Source organism: Melopsittacus undulatus, chromosome 1 (genome assembly GCF_012275295.1).
Source record: "Melopsittacus undulatus isolate bMelUnd1 chromosome 1, bMelUnd1.mat.Z, whole genome shotgun sequence".
In the NCBI taxonomy this organism is placed as follows: Eukaryota; Metazoa; Chordata; class Aves; order Psittaciformes; family Psittaculidae; genus Melopsittacus; species Melopsittacus undulatus.
The window spans coordinates 152,941,793-152,963,065 of NC_047527.1; the positions used below are offsets into that span (position 1 = coordinate 152,941,793).

Below are 21,273 nucleotides of genomic sequence, written 5' to 3' on the forward strand. Positions count from 1 at the left end.
GAGATCAGCTGTAAATCCTTAATACCACACATTCTGGGAAAGGAGCGCTGATAAATGCAACAGAAGGTCTGAATTTTGGTCATCAGTGAGATATGCAAACAGGTCTGACCTCCTGCCGCCATCTTGAGGGGCGTCTACAAGGAAGCTTCTAGAAGCTTCTAGAAGCTTCTCACAGGAGAGCCGCTGACAAGGCTCCGATGCAGGCAGTGTCAGTTGGCTCCATGACCCACCTGCAGTCAACCACAGCTGAACCCATCAGTGTGAAGAACCTCAGCCCATGGGAAGGACCCACATTGGAGAAGTTTATCAAGAACACCTGCCCAGAAAAGAAGCAGGCCGATGAGAAGCAGCACCTGTGGCAGGTAAGCCCAGGGAGGTTGACCCGGCACAAAATGGCCGTCCGCCCTGCCTCCCTCACGGCAGGGATCACCCGTTCCAGCCACCTCAGGGGGAAACCAGCCTCCTGCTCCTCACTCGCTGCCTCCTCAGGGGCAAAAGACTTCTTAGCCCTCGACCTGCGGTGGAATATGCATTTTCCAGCCCTTAGGCTCGCACCAGAGCTGTGTCTGCTGCTGACCGCGCTTCTGGCGCCACAGAAAGGAGGTGAGAGACGGCCATGAGCCTCTTGTCACTCATGCGGCCGATTCGGCGCGAGGAGGCTTTCGAAGGAAGACGACGAAATCCAAGGCAAGGAGGAAAGGGGAAAAGCAACCGAGCGGGAAGGGGCAGCAGCAAGCGGGTAATGGGGGCAATCTCCCCCCAGTAATAACTATGGCCAGCCCTGCTTCGCTTCCAAGGTGGGGCACCCTCAGTGTGCCGCAGCTGCAATCTGCTCCCCGCCAGCAGGGGCGCCAGCGGCACCTTAAACTTCCCTCTTCATTCCCGCTTCACCCACCACAGGCTTCCCCGGCCGGGACCGGGGCTGGGCCGGCGGCCCCCAAGCCCTCCCCCGGCTCCTCCCCTGGTCCCGGGGCTCTCCTCTTCCTGCAGCGGGGACGTGGTGGGCGCCGGGTGGCCGGAGCGCAGTGATGTGGCTGTGGTTCGTGTTGTCGGCGCTGCTGGCGGCGGCGGACGGGCAGTACGAGCGCTACAGCTTTCGGAGCTTCCCTCGGGACGAGCTGATGCCGCTGGAGTCTGCCTACCGCTACGGCCTGGACCAGTACAGCACTGAGAACTGGCCCGAGAGCGTCAACTACCTGGAGGTCAGCATGAGGCTCTACCGCCTGCTGCGGGACAGCGAGGCCTTCTGCCACCGCAACTGCAGCCACGCCGCCGGGCAGCCCCCCGCTGCTGCTGCCGCCTCCGGGGGAGCTCTGGCCGAGCTGCGCCTCCTGTCCGGGGTGCTGCGGCGGGCGCAGTGCCTGAGGCGCTGCAAACAGGGGCTGCCTGCGTTCCGTCAGGCCCAGCCCGGCCGCGACCTCCTCGAGGACTTCCAGCGCCGGGAGCCCTACAAGTACCTGCAGTTCGCTTACTTCAAGGTAAGGCCTGGCTCTCCGTCCCCCCTCATTTACTGTCTGCTGTGTCTCTGCCCTGCCTGTGCCTCCCCAAAGTTTTGCCTGGTGCTCTGCCACCCTCCAGCCAAGCCAAATGAGCCAAACGTGCCTGGCAGTATCGCGGTGGAGTGAGGAGGTCAGTGTGGACTGTCCCTGCACAGCCTTATTGGGTATGGATACCTCACACACCTACTTGTGGCGAAGCCCCTGACTTACTGCCTGGCACTCCAAGCTATTGCTCTGGGCCGTAGCCTCATTCCCCAAGACCTCCTCCACATCAGTTTAGCTGCCAGTTATCCACCTCTATTTTTGTCTGTCGTGGGGCCTCCCAGTCCCTGCCCTCCTGGGACTCTGCACTTCGTTGTCTTCTGGGTATGTTTTCAAGCCCCTTCCTTCCATGCACCTCGTGTAACCCACCATAGAACCAGTATTTGTGTTGTGTGCCCCCCTGCTTGCCCACATGCTGCTATCGAGCTCACTTTTCACCAGTTTTTCCCCCAACTCATCCACCATGTCCCCTAGATTAGCCCCTCCAGTTCTTCCCAGACCTGCACCCACTAAACCCTGCCTTCTTGTCCTGTAGTTGGGCTGTTTCTATGCCTGCCCCTCTTACCTTTCCATCTGCCTTATTTCTAACCTGTGAACCCTTTTTCAGACCTTTCATGTCATTACTCCGCTATTGCAAGCACTCTTTGCTGCTTTCTGTCCCTCATATCCATCTTCCTCACTTACTTCCTTCTGGTCCAGTTATTTCAAGTGCAGCAGCTCCCAGGCTGTGACTCACAGATAACCAGGTGCCTGCAAACAGTTTTGTTACAGCACAGGAAGGAATTAAGGGAAAACTGGCTGCTGAAGTGTGCTAGCCCTGGAATGGTGTTTTCTTTTTGCTCCAGGGTTAGCCAAGGCTGGGGACACACACTTCTTTTAACAGATTTTGTCCCATTCTTCTAGCTACTTGTCATCCTCCTGTCCAGGATCTGATTGACAGCTCTGTCCCTTCTTCTCACCTTCCTGTTCTGTTTTCTAAATCAAGGTCTGTCCCTCATGCCATCCCCTTAGGTACTGCAATTATTCGCATTTCAAATAAATGGGATTTCTGGGGAGGGAAGAAAACAAGCCGAATTTTGCTTAGTTTTCTTTCAGGCAATCACTCCCAACATATCCCAGTATATGTTATATAGGGTTGTATGCTTTTGCATTGTTTTCGAGATTGCTGCTTGAAAGCACTCGTCTTCTTCACACTCATCATCTGTGTCTGCTGGTAGGAGTGCTGTTTTCTCATTAAAATATTCAGGTTTTCTTCCAAATCACACAAATAGATGTAGGGAAATGTGCTCTCATAAAATAGAAAACAGTATTCACATGCACAATATCACACCAGTGCCATTCTGTGAGTTTAAAACCATCCCTAAGATCATACAGAAGAACTTAACTTTATACATTAAGGACTCTGCACACGTAGAAGGTATCAAACAGGGGACATTTTTCTTGAATAGTAGAGTGGGCAGGCACTCCTCCCATTCTCAAAGCCATATACGGATACCAAAATGACATCAGCACAGATGTTTCCATTTCTTGTCTGTCTTTAACCATTCATTCCCCCCTTGTGGCACATACAAAGCTTGCAATTTGTGGATCACAGCAAAAATTGCTCCTATGTCCTGTTTCTGGTACAGTTAAGTAACTGGTGGGTAGGAATGTGAGAGGGAAATGGGAGAAACTCCTCATTCTGCCTTTAAACTGTTTTTACATCCTCTTTGCAGTGGGTTTGAGAGGTGCAGTGTGGTGGTTTTCCCTTTTAGTGTTATTTGTTCATGTTGTCTTTCTTACTGGGTTGCAGTTCATGTCTGAGCCCTTACCACTCACTGGGGGAGTTCTTAGTTGGCCTTCTAGGGCTAAACTGCTATGTACAAGGGACTTTTTCCTTGCTGGTGGTTTTCTCAAGAAAGGAATGTCACTTTCCCAACCGCCTAGCCCCCCAGCAGATTTTTATAGTATAAAAAGAAGGAAGAGGGAAATGCTTTATGTCATTTTTTAGAGTGCCCATGTGTCTATTGAGGTATGTTCCAGAGTGAAACTTTGCCACGTCTTGGATCCTGGGAGCAGATGTTTGTATGCTGCTGCTTGCTCCTCTGGAGGGAGCTTTCATGTAGCTGCGGAGTTCACTTAGGAATGTGTTTCTGCACAATTTTTCTTTTTCTTAGTGGTGAAAATTGAAACTGAGAGCAAATTGTGGACTAAGCAAAACTGAGAGGCCTGTCAGCCTACCAGCAAACAGGGTTAAAATGTAAAGCACAAATAAAACCTGGTGTTTGACGAAAGTGCAGCTGAGATTTCCCATTGCGTTTAGTGCTGTCTGGCATGACTGGAAGCACATAGTTTTGGGACAGCCAGGAGGGGCAGCTGGCAGAGCTCCAGTGCTGGGAGGGACACTCATAGTGGTACTGCAGTAAAAGCTCATGGTAGGGTTGAAGTAGTTTCTTTCTGGTAGTTGTCTCTCAAGTTTCTTTCTGAAATGAAAGGGCACCTTTTATGGATGAAGACAGAAAAAAGCATGCACGTGTATGCTTGTGATTCTTGCTTGTAGCTTTATACATACACTTCCAGAAGCTATTTTAGATGTGAGGTAGAACTCTGTATCACCTGCATCTCATGCACTGAATGAGTTGTTGTGGATCTTGGCTTATAAGGAAAAAGGTTTTGACATTTCACAAATATTTAAGACTTTTACTTACTTACTCTTTCCAGATATGTGCATATGTACTATATAGTTTATAAAAATGTGTATCTATATGTAAACTAAAAGATGTAAATGCATGCACACAGAAGTACATAAACCTTTGGCACATGCAGTTGTAAGTAAGGAATGCATACTTCCTGAAGTGTTTCTAATGGGGTTTAAAAATGGGTACAGAAAATCACATTAGGACACAATTATTGAGCAAGTCCCTCCTGTTTGCTCTAACTTTGTAACACCAGCAGGAAGATAGATTATTGTAGTATTGTCTTGTGTGCCACTGGGCAAATAAGCAACATAAACATGATATAAACGTGGAAAGTGATTACTTCTACCCAGTATCCAGAACTTAGCATCAGTAATTGATGTGAGAGAAATTCCACACAGGAGAAACCATATAATCTTGTGCCTTGTCTGCTTGTGCGAGCTGCCACTCCATGTCCTGTTCACAGCACTCTTGGTTGCTCCTGCTCCCTGGGCCAGGTTTTTACCCACTGATAATGTTCATACAAACACATATGTTAACACAAAATGTTGATAGTGATGCAGCTAGGAGTAAAACTGAGAAAAATTACATCAGTTTTACTGTACTGTTGTATCTGCTGAGACTGGTTTCAGTAGAAGTAAGTTTGGGAATGCAAGAAAGTTCATTGACAGAAACTGGGGAACTTTGAACTGCTTTTTTCCAATTAACCTTTTTTCCCTTGCCTTTCCTTCTCTCCCCATCCCTATTTAGGCTAATAATCTTCCAAAAGCAATTGCAGCAGCTCACACATTTCTTCTGAAGCATCCAGATGATGAAATGATGCAAAGAAATATGGCCTACTATAAGAGCATACCTGATGCTGAGGAGCATATTAAAGACTTGGAGACAAAACCTTATGAGGTATGCTTTTTTATTCAGAGTGGTCTTTTGGAACTGTTCAGTTACTCCTCTTACTGTGTGAGATTCAAGAATATCAATTGCTCACATGTTCTTGGTTCCTACTCTTCTTTCCCTCTTTGTGTCTTCTCCATCATCTCTGTTCTGCCTTCTTGATGCAGTCAATAATTCTCATCTTTCAGGCATTTCACTCTTTCATTAATGAGTCACAGTGAATCATCGTGCACACCTGGAGGCTGCTACATGCAGGTCACTACTGGAGCTAAGCAGGTGCATAGTTACTCAAATGTGTTATAGTGGCAAAGCTTAAAATAAGCTGGACATTTGGTGTTAAATATTTAACTGAAAATGTCTGTCAAAACCTGTGCTTTACATTTATGCTCTAACTGCTGTCCAGCAGGCTTTTCTTTTGATCTGAAATGGAATTAGGTACTCTGCTGTCTAGAAATACGTGGTAAAAATCCATTGATCATCTATATCTGTCCTCACGTTAGTTGGATAACAGCTTCTACAGTAATTCAGACATACAGACACGTTCTGTATTTGAATTTACACACTGATTTCCACAGACCAGTTACTTCTGGTTCTCATTCCTGCCAATTTTCCAGAATCTTTTTATCAGGGCTGTGAGAGCATACAATGGTGACAACTGGAGAACATCTATCTCAGACATGGAACTGGCTCTTCCTGATTTCTTCAAAGCCTATGATGACTGTACAGCAGCCTGCGAAGGTTCCCGGGAGATCAAGGATTTTAAAGACTTCTATCTTTCCATTGCAGGTGAGCAGTTAGGAAAGGTGCACTTCAGTTTGTCTGTGAGGGTTGACTACCAGAGTCTGCTTTCTCAGTTTGCAGTTTGAAATGCACATGCTACACCATGCTTAGTTTGGGCCAACATGAGTTTATTAGATTCACTGAAAACTGCTTGAATTCTGGTTTCTCTTTCCAGTAGGGTAAAGGAGGTCTGTCAGCAAATCAGAACATAGAGCTTTTACTTTAACATGGAAATTGAAGAGTGTGTCAGAATAACAGATGTGTAAGTAATAACAACTACTCCATCCAGTTAGCAACAGTTATCCAGACAGGTCTCTTGACCAGCATTTCAGTTTGGCACCTTTGAGGCTCAGCGGCTAGCCTGCCTTCAAAATCTGCTTTGTGTTTTGTGTGTCACTGGTCAGATGTGTCTACTTTCTCATAAATATGATGATTTCTGTTGCCTGCTTTTCATCTTTCCTACAGCAGAGTTTTGCTAGCACTTAAGATTTCTTTTTCTTTAGTGTGTAGATTAAAAAAAATCAGTTGCTTTGCAAAGGAAAAGAGATACCACCTTTTTTGATTGCTGTCAAATTGACACATGCTCATTTCCTATGCTCTTTGGTAGCAAAAGAAACAATTTCTTCAGTGCTTTGGGCTCAGTGTTGCTGGCAACGTTGCGTGGAGAATACTGGCATGCTTTATCAACAGACTTTAAAACATGAAAAATGCAACAGAATTTCTGCTTTGCCAGAAGGAAAACCAACCCAACTTCTTGTTCTAAAGCCATCAGATGTGTTGCTGAGGGAACATTTGTGAAATACGTAGATACATATATGTGAAGTTCAAGAGCAGCTCCACAGTTTCTCAGTGTGGAACTGGTACCCATCACTACAGCTGACATGGAACAGCTATTGCAGGCTGTTGCTTAAGCCGTGCTTTACTCTTGGGCCAAGCGGGCAGGTGCCTAGGACAGCAGATAAGGAGTGAAGATCTGTGCTTAGCTGTGATTGGCACTTGCTGTCATCCTTCCTCTTCTTCCTTGGAAGGAAAGGATAATTCCCAGCAATGGTGATGGGAAGGAAAAGTAGGAAATGCTGCATGATATCATCATATATCACATATAGGAAAATTCACATTTACTTGCACTGTCTGGGTAAAGCTGTGCTCTTGCTCTGGGGAGATGCATTCTGCCTTCGAGGCTTTTAATGCAGAAGTAGATGCAGCAAGAAAAGATAACCAGAAGTATTTGGTGCTTGCACTAGGTACATGTTTATCCCTGAGCAACGAGTTCTGTTTGGAAGCCAGCTGTCCTCATTGCATGGGATCACTTTACTGAGGGACTTGCATTTCTAGCTTTATGTACTGGCTAGAACTGAATATTACTCTGTTTTGAGGTTCCGCTGTTCTTGTAAAAGATGGGCCTGGTAATTTAATTTTGCCACTTATTTTTAGTTAGTTTCAGCATTATTCCTGCTAGGAGTTGTCAGGGATGAAAACAGGGAAAAGCCCCTTTGCTGTTCTTCTGCTTTGGTCAGAGACTTTCCATGTAAGCTTAGATAACTTGGTTTACACCTGCCCAATGTGGCTGACAGGGAAACTAAGGCTTTAAAATGCTTCTGTTTGGTGGTGGTGCCTAATGTGATCTCTCCTGAAACTGCTCGAAATTCTTTGTTGGCAGCCACATAGTGCCAGTAGGTGTCAGTGTAACCTAACTGCTAGGGCTCTGGAATTGCGAGTTTGGATCATTTCAAGTCCAGACGGCCCAGATTTTAATGGAAGAGATAAGTACCAGTGCTTGATACATACATCAGATGGAGCTGTAGATGCTCAGTACTTCCAAGCAGCAAGATCCAGCTGCATAGAACCCAGGAGACCATTACAAGGTGAAATGTTAATGGATACCTAATGGGAGGGTTTATAATGATTCACTGTGCTCTACTCACATCCTGTGTTATTTTCTTCCTTTTAGATCATTATATTGAAGTCCTTGCATGCAAAGTGCAGTGCGAGAGTAATCTGACGCCCATTGTTGGAGGCTTTGTTGTTGAGAAATTTGTAGCCACCATGTACCATTACTTACAGTTTGCTTATTATAAATGTAAGTAGTGATTTAATGTGCTGAAATAACATTGGGATGATGTGATTCAGTGTTCATTCATAATATTTTTCTTCTAGTTATGATGCTTTACAGTGTAAGTAGTAGCTTCCAAAATCTGCATTTTAACCTGTTATTTGACAGAAAGTCTGAGTTGCCTGGCATCTTTTTCTCCCTGTGTAACTGTAGTTAACAGATGTGAGAGATAAACCTTATGTATAGAGCCCATGCTCATAAAATTCTCCATGTCTAAATAGCTGAATATAAGCCTCATAAGGATTTTGTCCAGGTCAGACCCCTCTGTTTTAAGTTATGCATGGTTGTGACTGGCCTCCACTTGGGTGCTCGAAAAATGAAGTGGTTACAGAGTAAATGAGGTCTGATCCATCACTACCATTTGTTCTTTATATGATACGTACTGCCAGCACAAGTGTCTGTACAAAAACCCATATGGTTTGTACCAGAAAGCCATAGGGGTCAAGCTGTCAGGCCCTCATGGTTTCTAAGCAGCTGAATGTATAGCTCTAGCAAATTTTTTTCTTAGACTTATAAATTACTGAGACAACAAAAAGATTGTGATTCAAGGCAAGACATTTAACATAACACACTTTGTTCTAGTCAATAAATACTCAATTTTCAATTTACTGTTCATCATTTCTTCCACAGAGAAACCTAGAGAGTATTTCATACCATTCACTTTTCCCTAGTGGATTCTTATAATCCTATTAAAATGGGGCTTATGGGGCTAAATGGGGTTTGAGCAAAAGGGGGCCACTTCACAGAAATGGTAGTGTTCTGGTGCTCAGTGATTACATACTTGGTAGTTAAATAACTCAGTGAATTTTGCAGTTTCTTGAGGAACTACTTACACTGTAAAGGACACATGTAGCACTTACAGCTACTGCTGCAGGCTCCAACATTAAAGGGAAGATACATTCAGCCATGTAGCATCAAGTCATTAACGACTTCTGCTTATGTTTGACTGCACATTTTACACATCGACTCTTCCCTCTTTGTCTGTTGTACAAAGAAGTGGGGTTATTTTTTTCCTGGGGGGGTGGGGACGGTGTGTTTCTGTTCTGTAATAAATGTCCCAGTGTGGGCTGATCCCTCACTGGTGCTGGGATACCAGTATCTCACTGGTGCTGGGATAGCAGTATCTCACTGATACTGCAATATTTGTTTAGAATTTTCATAGAAAACCATCAGTTAAGTCCCCATTTTTGAATCGTGTTTCAGAAACTTGTTTCAGAGCATGAAAATAGTGTATCCTTTCTGGGAAGCAGTTTTGTTGGTGGGGGGATAGAAAATGGGTTCTGTTTCCATCTGCGTTTTTCAGAGCTTGGATAATAGCAGGAATTTGTTCGTTTACCTTAACTGAATTTTCATGTGTGTGTTTATTAATTAGCAAATGACATGAAGAATGCAGCTGCTTGTGCTGCTAGTTACCTTCTGTTTGACCAGAAAGATGAAGTAATGAAACAGAACATGGTCTACTATCAGTACCACAAAGACAAATGGGGACTTAAAGAGGAGGATTTTCAGCCCAGATCGGTAGGTGAATCAATTAATATGCCTTCTAGACACATTCAGATGTTTTCCGGATGCTCAGTGGGTCAGAGGTTGGGAAAGTGGGGGGTTATCTATTGGTTCTGGAGTTAAACACATGCTATTTTATTAAAACGACATTGAAAGTTGTACACAGAGATGTACTGTGTAATGTAGACAGTGAATGTCATTATAGTCTTTTGTGTTGGCATATATTACAGTAGAGTATAATAAATGATGACAAGTAAATTCACAGTGGTACTTGTGTGACACATGCATATGTATAGATCTTTATCTACCTCGATGATTGAAGCAGCTGCTTCCCGAAATCTTGTGATGTAAAGATCACTCCAGTAACATTTAGGCTTTTGGGAATTGCTTAGTATTTGCCAGCATGCCCGTTTGCTTGTTATTTGAGGTTCTTTTGGCATTGAAATGTGTCTGGATACAATAACCCCAGCTAAACTTACTTCCCACTTACTTTAGAACATAGTTGGGTGGATGAGGATGGAAAAAGGCCCAAGACCATGCTACATCTAATTATCTCATCTGGGATACTTGCTGCAAAGAGCCCACAGTAAACAACAAGCCATCCAGCAATGACTGTGATCTCTACAGCCTTGCTTTATGTGTCTTTCTAGACTTGTATGTACCAGCTTGCTGGATATGAGTGGGATTCTTAATTTATCTGAAAAAAACGTATCTAAAGATTCCATATAGTCCTAATTAAAGCTACTATTCACTTTTTATATATGCAATATGTGTAACCAGATTTTATAAACTGAATTGGGATTGTACATCAAAGAAAATCCTTTTCATGTCTAAGGAGCAGCATTTGAGTCATTGCACAATTATTTTCTTATTTATTGCTAATCTTTAGATGCTCTTGTGAAAGAGTAAATTTCCCATTTTCCTCCCCAAAAAGAGTTAAAGGGGTGATCAAAGTAGATTACTGTTGGTATTCACAAATGTGAGAGTAGGTGACTGAGCTAAACAGACAGGTGGGTGACTGTGCAGAATTTCCCTAGCCCAGACTCAGGCTGCAGTGAGCCATTATCATGCAAAAGAGCTTAGTGTCTCTTTTTCTCAGAACTGCCTGCTGCCATACGCCAGAGCACAGGGAGACAGAAGCTTTCTCACATCCAAAGCCTGTTGGAACACAGGCACAGGCTGCTGCTCAGCTCTGGCAGTCTCATTCCTTACCCTCAGACTTGCCAATGCTTTGAAACGTGAGAAAGAGGAGAGTGCTTTGTTCTTCTCACACTGATGAAGCTTGTGCTTTGAAAGCTCCACAGGAGACACTGGATACACTGCTTGCTGTTCTGCTGTTTCCTTTCACAAACATTATAACCCCCCCCTTGGGTCTACCTTCTACTAAGTCTGGGTCTGACTTTGCTGGGGTACATTCGGGTGACATGTGGTGACACTCCCTTGTCTTGCTATCCTAATGTGGAAATTCTGTTTCTTGGTAGGAGGCTGTTCGATACCACAACATAACCACACTCCAGTTGGAAATGTATGACTTTGCAAAGGAACATCTGATGGATGATGATGAGGTGAGTTTTCTAGAAAGGAAATCGTAGTCAAAAACCACCAATCACATTACAGTGAAGATGATACATAGATGGAATCCCAGGATTTAGCTACTATGGAAATATCTTCTTGTAAGCATGACCATTTTATCATGATTTATTCTTTTGTAAATGGAATATAAGAAACAAACCAGAAGAGAATCACATACAGTTTAAAAAAATATGTATGGTTTTAACACAAAGGTAAATATAATACATTGAGCACACAAAACAAAAATCCACCTTGCAAGCTATGACACAAGGGGGCAGAGAAGTAGTATGTGTATATATATATTTTACATATATATATATATATATTACATATATATTTAAACCTAATGTTTTCCTGGTTTTGAGGGGTTATTTGGTTTTGTTTTGGTTTTTTTTTTTGTTGTTTCTGTCTGAAATGTAGTTTAAATTAGATTGCAATATCCTTATAATTTTGTCCAGAAGTAACCACCTAAATCTTCATCTTTGTCAAAAGGAAATCTTGACATCTGTTGTTTGGGTTTTTTTTCCTGCACAGTAACATTTTGCTCACCCAGTCTTGCTCCTTAAATGCTTGGAATTTCTGGACAGATAACATAAAATTACTACTATTACTATTACTACTATTTTTTTTTAGCAAGGAAAGTAGTTGAATTTTTGAGAGGGCATTTCTTTGTCTCCCACAGCTGAAATGAAAGTGTAAGTCATGGAGGCTTTGGATTGCCTTTTGTTTTGCTTTGTTTTCAGAATCGTTCATTTAAAGGTTCGAAAAGACTCTTCAAATGATGGAATAGTTCATTGTTGGCATTGGCAAAGAGCTATGCTCAGTTAGGCATGGGGCAGGGTACTTGTAATGAGCACAGCTGAGCTCTTTTTTAGTTAGAAAAGAGAAAGATGGTTTATGTTAAAAACTGAAATCACCTTTACAATTTTTACGTTATCCAGCACATAGGGAAACATAATATTTTATAGCACAAAAGTAATAACATGTCTGTGCTGCCTTCAGTATGCTAGTGACCTGAAAACAAGTCTATACTTAAAATTCCATTGCAAGGTTACCAGACTTAAGGAAGACTTTCCATTGTGATAAAACTGTGAAAGACGGTTTAATAAGCTTGTTATAAGGTTAAGCTTAGATGCAGTCTGTATGGATTTTCATCTGGGTATGATATACTTGAGCACTTTCTATATTCCCTTGTTGGTTTGTGCTTTGCCCATTCTGTTGGGCATAAACTTAATTTGTAGTTCTCTCATATCTGCTGCTTCAAAAGGCAATGATGAGTAGTTAAGGAAGGGGAGAAGCAGTCTGTTGTGAGGGCTTTCCCCATGTGTTTTTAGAAGGAGGGATAGAAACAATATTCAGCCTCAAGTACTGTGTATAGAATAAACAAGCAGTTATTTGCTGGCATTCGTTCCTGTAGCCAGTTTCACCGGTGCAGTTATAAATGACATTGCAATCTGCAGGAGGGAAGTACAGTGGAAACCTCAATTAAATTTAAGGGGAAGTGACAAGGAAGTCACATTACACTGGATTAATTGTTTGGGTCAAACAACCAAAATTATTGGGCCTGTTAGTGCCACGGATATCCCTACCCCACACTCTCATCATAATAGGAAAGTTACTCTTCTCCTCTCTGAGGGAAAAGCTTCTGTGCCCTCCCTGAAGGCTGAAGAACCTGGGAGGGATGGAGGTTGTCCATGCCTCTGGCTTGGCTCTGGCTTTTGGTAGTGAACTCATAAATCCCTGGCTACCAGAACTTGTCTTTGGCTGCAGGAGTCTTCCAGGGAGTCCAGACAGAGCAGGAATAGCACAAAGGTAAAAGCACTACCTTCCAGTTTCTGCTGTATGGGCAGGACCTGGTAGCAGAAGTGGAATTTCTTGTTAATATTTCTCCTGGCACGTATAGAAAAGTTTATTCCTTTGGAATGCTGAAAACTGAAAAACCCAGATAAGGTGTTACAGTAAAAGCTTTATTAAAAGTTGTTAAGGATGAAGGCAACCTCTCTTTAGTACACTGTTTATTTAAGCCATGTGCATCTTCGGCTGTAGGCCATACCTTTTGTGGGTTTCTGTGGTCCATATTTGCTGTCTGTGAAGTTGCTTCTGGGCCAACAAGCCCCTAAAATAATCTGCAGAAGAAAATCATTCTCTTTCCTTGAGTGAAGCAAAAGGATTCATGTGGCAAAAGGGTCTCTTGCTATGTGAATATGTCATCATTCCCAAGTGGAGAATGTCACTTTGTTCAGACTTCTCAGTGCTCCCATATCATCCATGTGGCTTTTTAAATCCAATTAGCAAAGTGAGTGAGAACATGTGGCTTCTTCCAATAATACAAGGCAGTAATTGCAAAGGCTGGAACACGCAGTAATGATTTTTGCATATGTCATTACAAGAAATACTGTCCTGTTCATGTTACTTTATTAATGTTTTTCCACAAGGAAATGAAAAAGTCCAGTTCAAACACTTAACACAGCAGAGGTGACAGAGAACATTAGTGCCAACTAGCTACGAATTAATTTTTCTTAAGAGTAATTATTATTAAATATCCTTACAGTTTTCCACAGTGAAGTTGAAAGAACATTACACGGAGTTGTCATCTTAGTTGGCCATGGATTGTTAAGCTTTTGGATTTCTGTTCAGATGTGTAATTCATAAAGGCTCTAATAGATACAACTCCTGGTATTGCACAGATTTAAATAGCAAATGGAATTGCTGTTAAGAGCCAGATACTCAGCTAGTGTAGATATAACTTCAGCGCTGCACTAATCGAATGAGACATGCTTCTGGCCCATAAAGTCAGTGTTCTTGAGGAATTTTTTCCTTATTTTATTTTCAGGGATAGCTACTTAGCTGTTCTAAACTGCTCAAGAACCACAAGTATTTGGCTGAGATGATCCTACAATGTGATTTTTCTTTCAGTACTTGATCAGTAGGTGAAAAACTGTTGGCAGCTTTGACCCGCTTTGTTTGCCATCTTGTTCTTTTTATTTGTATACGATGCATGTGTCCATTTGTACAGTAGCTGAAATTCAAATGATCCATTGTTGAATGCGATGCGAAGGAAAGTAAGTGTTGAACTAATGTGACTGCTGGAAAAAGAACATGTGGAATAACATCAAAGCATGAGGGCCCAGTAGGCTACTTACAGCATATAATGATCTGCATTCAGCCTGGTTTTCTCCTCAGGAATCACTAACAACATATTTCCAGCTTTATTTAACTCACTTTTTTGCTTATATTCAGATGATCTATACCAGTGTGCTTGTAATGGCAAGTTGTAACTGCAGACATGTAAACCCTGCCCTGCTTGCGATCTCAGACCAATACAGCTATAGCAGCACCGTTACATTGAGAACATCTGGTGGCAGCTATTTCTGAGATGGTTGGCAGCTAAGTGGCATTGTTATGGTCCTTTTTCAACATAAGATTCTTTAGAGAAAGAAGGTGGTTTTTTTGTCATCATTTGCTACTGGAGATACTTACTGCCTATGTGGCTGGCCCTGCAGAACCTTCCTGCTTTCCCTTCTTGTTTCTTTACCATTGGAGATGCATTCTTGTCAAAAATGTTTCTTCTTCCATTTAATCCACCTTCCATGGGAAGCTGGTTCCATGGTTGGGCTTAAATGGCAGGATGTCCCTAAGCTGTGACATTAGGAGGAATTTTTACCTGTGCAGTTTTCTTTAAGCTTCTGCATGCAGCATAAAGCAAGCAATAGAGAGTAAGTGGAGTTCAGAAACAAAGCCACTCGTAGGCTTCTGTTTTCAGCACAGAGGGAGCAGTGTTGAAGTTGCTTTGAAACTGGGCTGACTCATGTTTTATAGGCATTATAAAAATGTTAAGAGGGAAGCATATTTATTGGTTTACTATAAAATACTATTGTAATAACTGCAGTGTACTGCAGTCTCTCATAGTGTATGGGAAGAGAACAGTTACATGTTCAGAATGTATCAATAAAACTGAAATGGAAAAATATTTGAGAAAGCAGTTAACATACATGTAAAGAACAAATAAGCTCTTTCAATACTGAAGAAAACCCCCACCTAAAAGCATGTGGCAGTGGGGCACTGTGGAACTAGGTATCTGAAAAATAAACAGGTTAAGGGCCAAATAATTTCTCTGCACAAAGAATTGAGGGATTTTTTTCCCCTTTGCTAGAATGCAAGGAATGTCCAGCCTGGTCTGTACTGCTCTTGGAAGATCTGGGAAGGCTTTGAGGTGGTTACAGTGAACTCTCATGTTTTAACTGAAGGCTAGATCAAGGAACTTTTTCTTGGTTGAAGTCTGAATAAACCTTTCAGGCTGAGCCATCCATTGACACATGCCTTACTGTTATCCCAAAATAATGTGTGTGTCCCCAAAATATCACTGGCCAGAGGACTGTGGGATGTGCACTTTATAAGCTCTGTTAGGCCCATGGAGTACATACCCTCCACAGCTGTCCACATCAAACCTTTGTCTTCCCTCTTGCAAGATGGTTACACCTCCTTGAACAAAATCTGCTGGTTTTCATAACCTAACTCTTTGTCACTACTCCCATTAGTTATTTAACTTAGTCCCTGGGGCAGTTACAGGACAATTACTCATTAGTTACAGGGTAGCCCTGACCTCTCCTCACACAGGCTACCTCTGCAATCCTACCACTATCTTTTCACCCATGGCCCAATACATAAGGGAATCAAATCTGTTACTCTCACTGTTGAACAAGTTTCCAGTGACTAAGTAAGATCTTCCAACTGTAGCAAATTTTCAGTTTTTGCTGTGAAGGACAGCTAGGGGACATTTTGTGGGATGTATTCCTTATAGATCATAAGGAAACTAAGATCCAGCCAGTTCTTGCACTGTTGTCTCTCAAGGTACAGTTTGTTGAATGAGTTGGGATAAAGGTTGCTTCTTACCCATCCACTGATAATCACACATAGAGGCATGTCTATAATAATACTCTTATGTATAACTTAATTCTAGAACACAGTTGTTTTAATATTTTCTGCTACTTCCCTAAAGAACAGTACCCACTGCAGTGTATACAGAGACTCTATTAAAAAGGCTACCAACAATTCTGTATGGAATGTATAGGTTATTTCAAGAAAGCTGTTTTTTTTTTCCCCAGAAGTTTTCCAGTTCACCCTGAGAAAGGACAAGGACCCATGAATGATTGATATTTTCTATGTAGAATGCAGTGCTTAGTCTTTGCAACTAACAGCAAAGCATCTGATCTGTCAGTACAGCTGCTGCTGCTTGCAACTGGATTGAAATGCTGCTATCAAAAGAAGAGTTGGTGCTGGACTGTCAGTCTCAAGTGGCTATAACTGAGCCATGTATTGGTAGCTTTTCCTCTTTGCTATTTATTTTAATAGCTGGCTAGGAGTCTCTCCGAAGTACAGATGTTTCTTCTAAAAGGTTGTGTTTTGTGTGTGTGCATGCAGCATTTAATGTTTTATAAGGAAGGGCTGGCAACAATCCCTGGCCCTCTGTGTACCATGGTCTTGGACATTCAGTTTGCAGTAATAAATGAGGACTTCTGAATTTTCATCTTACTTTTTCAAGTGCTGTAGCTTCACTTAACTTAATACACCAGCTTCACTGATACACCACTGTCAGTAGCCTGGGTTAACTTATTCAGAATTGATCAAGAACTGTGTTTTTAAATCATGCTTTATTATGACCCACTTACTCACATACCCTCTGTAAAACCTTCTGGAATTACTGTGGTACACAACTTGTTCCTTTTGTTTGTGCCTCTGTTCAGTTGTTAATCTAAGCCAAGGCTGCTCAGTTTGCATATCTGGCAAATAATTAGAGGCCCCAGTTGATCAGATCAGCTTCTCTGGTTCTTCTTACCACTCACACCAGTCTGGGAGCATTCCCCTTCTGCTGTTCGATATCATGCCTCCCATATTTCAGGCTATACCTGTCCCATCTTTTCCCATACATCCTTGCTGTGTCACTCCCAATTTCCATTCACTGTCCTTGGACTGGGAGAGGGAAGAAGAGGTGGGTAGCTTAGAGAAGAGAGGTCATGGGGTGCTGGCAGAGCTGCTGTACCTGTAGCATGTACCCAGCTTTCAGTGCAAAGACAGTGAAGACTGTGGACCAAGAGGATGCTGATGAGGATGTGCTTTGCTGCAGCTAACCACACAGTCCCCACGTGCACACAGTTGTTGGGTGCCTAACTATCAGGCATGTACTGGGCTGGTGGCAAACCTTCTCTTCCCCAGCTTAGACTTCACATACTGATTTACTAGCTACCGGCCAGACAGCTACATCATGCTTTGGGCTGTATATTGCTCAACTGTGATTTACATCAGCAGTGTGTCTGAGCAGCATATTTATGTAACCTGCATTGCTGGTGAGTGACTGTAGTTCTGTGTGATAGCTGCAGCGACTGCATGTAAAATTTCCTTTGCTACTGCATGTAAAATTTGATGTCCTTCCTGTTAAGGGTAGATAGGAGCCAAATAGCATTTCAGATAACAGAAAGAACTCTGTCACACAGAATGGTTAAATCAGATCAGAGATTTATTTTGGGCTCCAGACCCACAAGCCAGCATGAAGTTTATTAGATACCAGTGGGCAGGAGGCTCTTCCCCTGGAGTGAACACCTGGCTGAGCTCAGTCAAGCAGAATGTCTGATGCGGTGTCAAGTGAGCACTAATGGGCAAGGACAGTTGGTCGATTTGGTCTTAGCTGCTAGTATGACAATGTGATCAGCTCTTCTGATGAAGCCTTAGCACCTTTCATTAGGCTGCTAACCACACTGTGGACATGTTGCAAATGTTTTACATTCTGACTGTGAATGCACAGGCAGAAGTATTTTAACTGCAGGTTTCCTTGTCTTTAATCTGCAGGTTTTGCCTTCTCAAATATACAATATCCAGTTACATTACAGTGTATTTTCTGTATGTATATTGTTTGGCCAGCTGTTTTTATATGTTTGCCATATTTCAACCTCTCTTATTCCCCAGTACTTCTCATTAGACCACAACAGCTTCTGACATCCCTTCCCTTAGACATCAATTTCAGGCGCTAGAGATTTCAGATTTCAATCAATTTTTAAATATCCTTTTCCATTTAAAACTTGGGCTTCTTGCATGTTTCTGGATGTGAAAACATAGTAGAATTAAAAAACCTGAATTTTGTTTGTGATTTGTGCCTTCTGACATACCTTATCTTACTGATGAACATGGCAATAATGCGAATTGAATTAAGATTCCGTATGTTTGAGTTACCAAAGATACAATATTGAAATCCCCATTGTCTTCCTTATACTTCCTTATTCTGGATCATCTAGCTGGATGTTGGTACCTTTCGCCCTGCCGTTCAGACTATTAAGGATTGTCTTTGCAGGTAGAGCAAGGGCAAAAGTCCTTTTTATTATCTGTTATTCTTTCATTAAACTGTGATCCTGAGGTGTAAAGCAATTAGTCTGAACTAGATCTGGGACTCCTGCAGTAGGCACCTGTATTCCCAGTCTCCTAAATCTCTTCAGAGTTAATGGGACCTGCCTGTCTGTAGTCATTTAAGAAGCACACAAGTGCTTGTGCCCAGTTTTAGGAGCTGTGCTATAAAACTTGACCAAAAGTCCCCTGTGCCTCTGTTTCTGTATCTTCCAACTGCTTTTATAGTGACTGTTTGACCTAATGGCTATTTTCTTCCTGTCCATTTGTGAAGTGGTTTTGAGTTCTTTCCATGATTGGGCTCCTTGGGAAATCAAAATACTTCAAACAAAGGAAAACGTGCAGAAATGTCAAATTCCTGTTTTCCAGTTGCCAGATTTCCTGCAACCAGTAAGACAAGTAGGGAATATGAAAGTGCTGGCATTTTTTTTCCCATGGTTTTTATTGAATTGGATACATAGATGTTTTGAACAAATTTGAAGCAAAAAGAAAATGCAGTCCTTCAGGACTCACTATAACCACTTCATAAGTTGCAGAAACTCAGCAGCCTTTTGGGATGGAGCTGTGAAGCAGGGCACAAGAGCAGCAGTTATTTCAGACAGCTTTCCTCCCACTTTTATTTTTGCTTGCTTGGTTCTCATTATTTCTCTCCTTGCTAATCATGCTTCTGAAAAATGAGATGTTAATGTTTTTAGTCACCAGGACCATGATACATTTGCTGTATTAAAAATAGACAATTCTCTATTTCTTTGTATTATTCTTACTGACAAGGGTTTTAATGCCCTTTCCTTGCCAGAATAGAAAGAAAACTGTAAAATTTTGGGTCTCAAACTGCATGTCTGGAAGGTGCTGTCTTCCTCAGGAATACCTTTCTAGGCAAAAATGTGCTGTAGCAGTTACTGTAGTGCAGTTGACAGAGCAGTAAATTCCAGCTGATGGGCTGTATCATCCCAGAGTACTCAGGCTTGACTGTAGAAAGACATTTGACTATGGAATATGACATAGAATTACATTAGGAGTAGTTTAAAGTCAGATTGTTGTGTTGGTAGCCTGTATTACCAGAGAGGAGCTAGTAAATACAACATTTTTCTGATCTGAATGTATATCCAACATACTTGTGTGGAATATATTCCAGTGTCTCTGGTTCTTCACATTTTTGTTTCGGGACATAAATGGTTAGAGCAGACAGGTGCAAAGTCAGAGTTACATTAATACAAAGCACTTTGGCTTTGAATTTTGAAGCTTTCTAAAATCCTTTAATCTTTTATGGTATTTTAACAATTTCCTAATTTAACAGGTGCTTTAAACATTTCTTCTTCTACTTTGAGTTTGAGAATTTCATTGTCTAAATACCTGAAAAAGTACAAGAGGATTTATTGTGAGTGTAACATTTCCTTCTTTTAAGATCTGTATGTCACTGCAAGTACTTGTGCTACACCTCTATGGGCCATTTACCTGTGTTTATAGGCTTGTTGTGCTGGTTTCTGTATGAAGTGTGTTAAAAAATACTTAGACACATTATTACAGTTTATGCTTTGGTTAAAATAGTTAAAGTTTTTCACTGATTTTGCAGTACAGGGTTAACTTGTTCCTGTTAAATTTAATCCTTTCTAGGGTGAAGTTGTGGAATTCCTTGATGAGCTGCTAGAAGTAGAGGAGAAGAAGGAATCCTGATGAGTCAAATCACTATGAAGTATTTTATGGAAGTGAAGATTCACCATTGCTCCTTACTATTGTTTTTGGTCACCTGTAGTTCCAGTTAGATATACCTCAAAGCTGCTCCTTTAAGCTCCACCTTATGTCACAAGATCCACTCCTTCCATGCTACACTGACTCTTCTGTGAGCGTGGCTTTTCACTGTGCGTTTACAGAGTTGGTGCATATGAATTTTTCCCCTGAGCTTTCTTCCCATCACGCAAACACAACAGAACAGACTGTATTTTCTGGGATAACACTAAGGTGCCTTATTTCAGTGATGTTCTACTGAGTTGTAACAGCACAGCTAAATTCCAAAGAACTTCTGGCACATTATGAACCAGGGAAGATACAACGGTTCCTCTTGATTTTCTGAGCTATGCATTGTATTATTTATATATGTCTTTTTCTATGATGAAGAGTAAAGGGATACTGAATCCCAATGCACCTGAAAGACATTGAGATAGGTTTAAATAGCTGAAATAAGTTAACAAAGTGCAACCAGTGATCTTGTAAGAATTGCTTAAAGAATTCTGTATGCAGTGTTGCTGTTTTTGAAGAACTAAATTAAATACCATGATGTGAAACTGAGGTCACTTAGAACTGAATAATAAAGAATTCCTTTTTCCTATGAATTCTTACTCTTTCTGTTGAAACAGCTTGTGGCTCCTGTGCGAGGTGGGGCCAGTCTTGTGTAAAATAATGGTGATCAATGTTTTTAGCATTCTTTTCCATAGAAAACAGTTTGCTTTTCTTTGTTTTTCAGCCTGGTGGGACTGTCTGCGCAGTTCTCATCCAAAAGTAAGTACAGGAGGAGACTGAGGCAGTTTGAAGTGGAATACTTAAGCACTTGTATGTGAATTCCTGACATTTCTACTAACTGGATGGTGCAGCCTAATACAGAAGTACTTTGAAGGTCCCAGAAATACTGTATTAGAGATGAATAGTGAATTGGTGCACAAGACTCCTGAAGAGCAGAAATCCCATTGACATAAGAGGAGGATCCAGGATTTCATCACTTGCTTTCCCCTTTCTTTTTTAAGGATCAAGTCCTGCAAGTGGTTTCATCCTGCTTACATCAAAGGGAGACAAGAGCATTCAGTGCTCCTCT

General features: G+C 41.9%; 1 protein-coding gene across 1 annotated transcript; it reads left to right on the forward strand.

Annotated features, from left to right (window-relative positions):
* The first annotated feature begins 922 nt into the window (after nucleotides 1-922).
* On the forward strand, nucleotides 923-20,797 carry CRTAP (cartilage associated protein). Its single transcript, XM_005143747.2, has 7 exons — nucleotides 923-1,478; nucleotides 4,967-5,116; nucleotides 5,722-5,893; nucleotides 7,839-7,967; nucleotides 9,373-9,518; nucleotides 10,985-11,068; nucleotides 20,082-20,797. Exons 1-7 carry the CDS (start codon nucleotides 1,029-1,031, stop codon nucleotides 20,139-20,141), a joined length of 1,191 nt encoding a protein of 396 aa, XP_005143804.1. The 5' UTR covers nucleotides 923-1,028; the 3' UTR covers nucleotides 20,142-20,797.
* The last annotated feature ends 476 nt before the right edge of the window (nucleotides 20,798-21,273 follow it).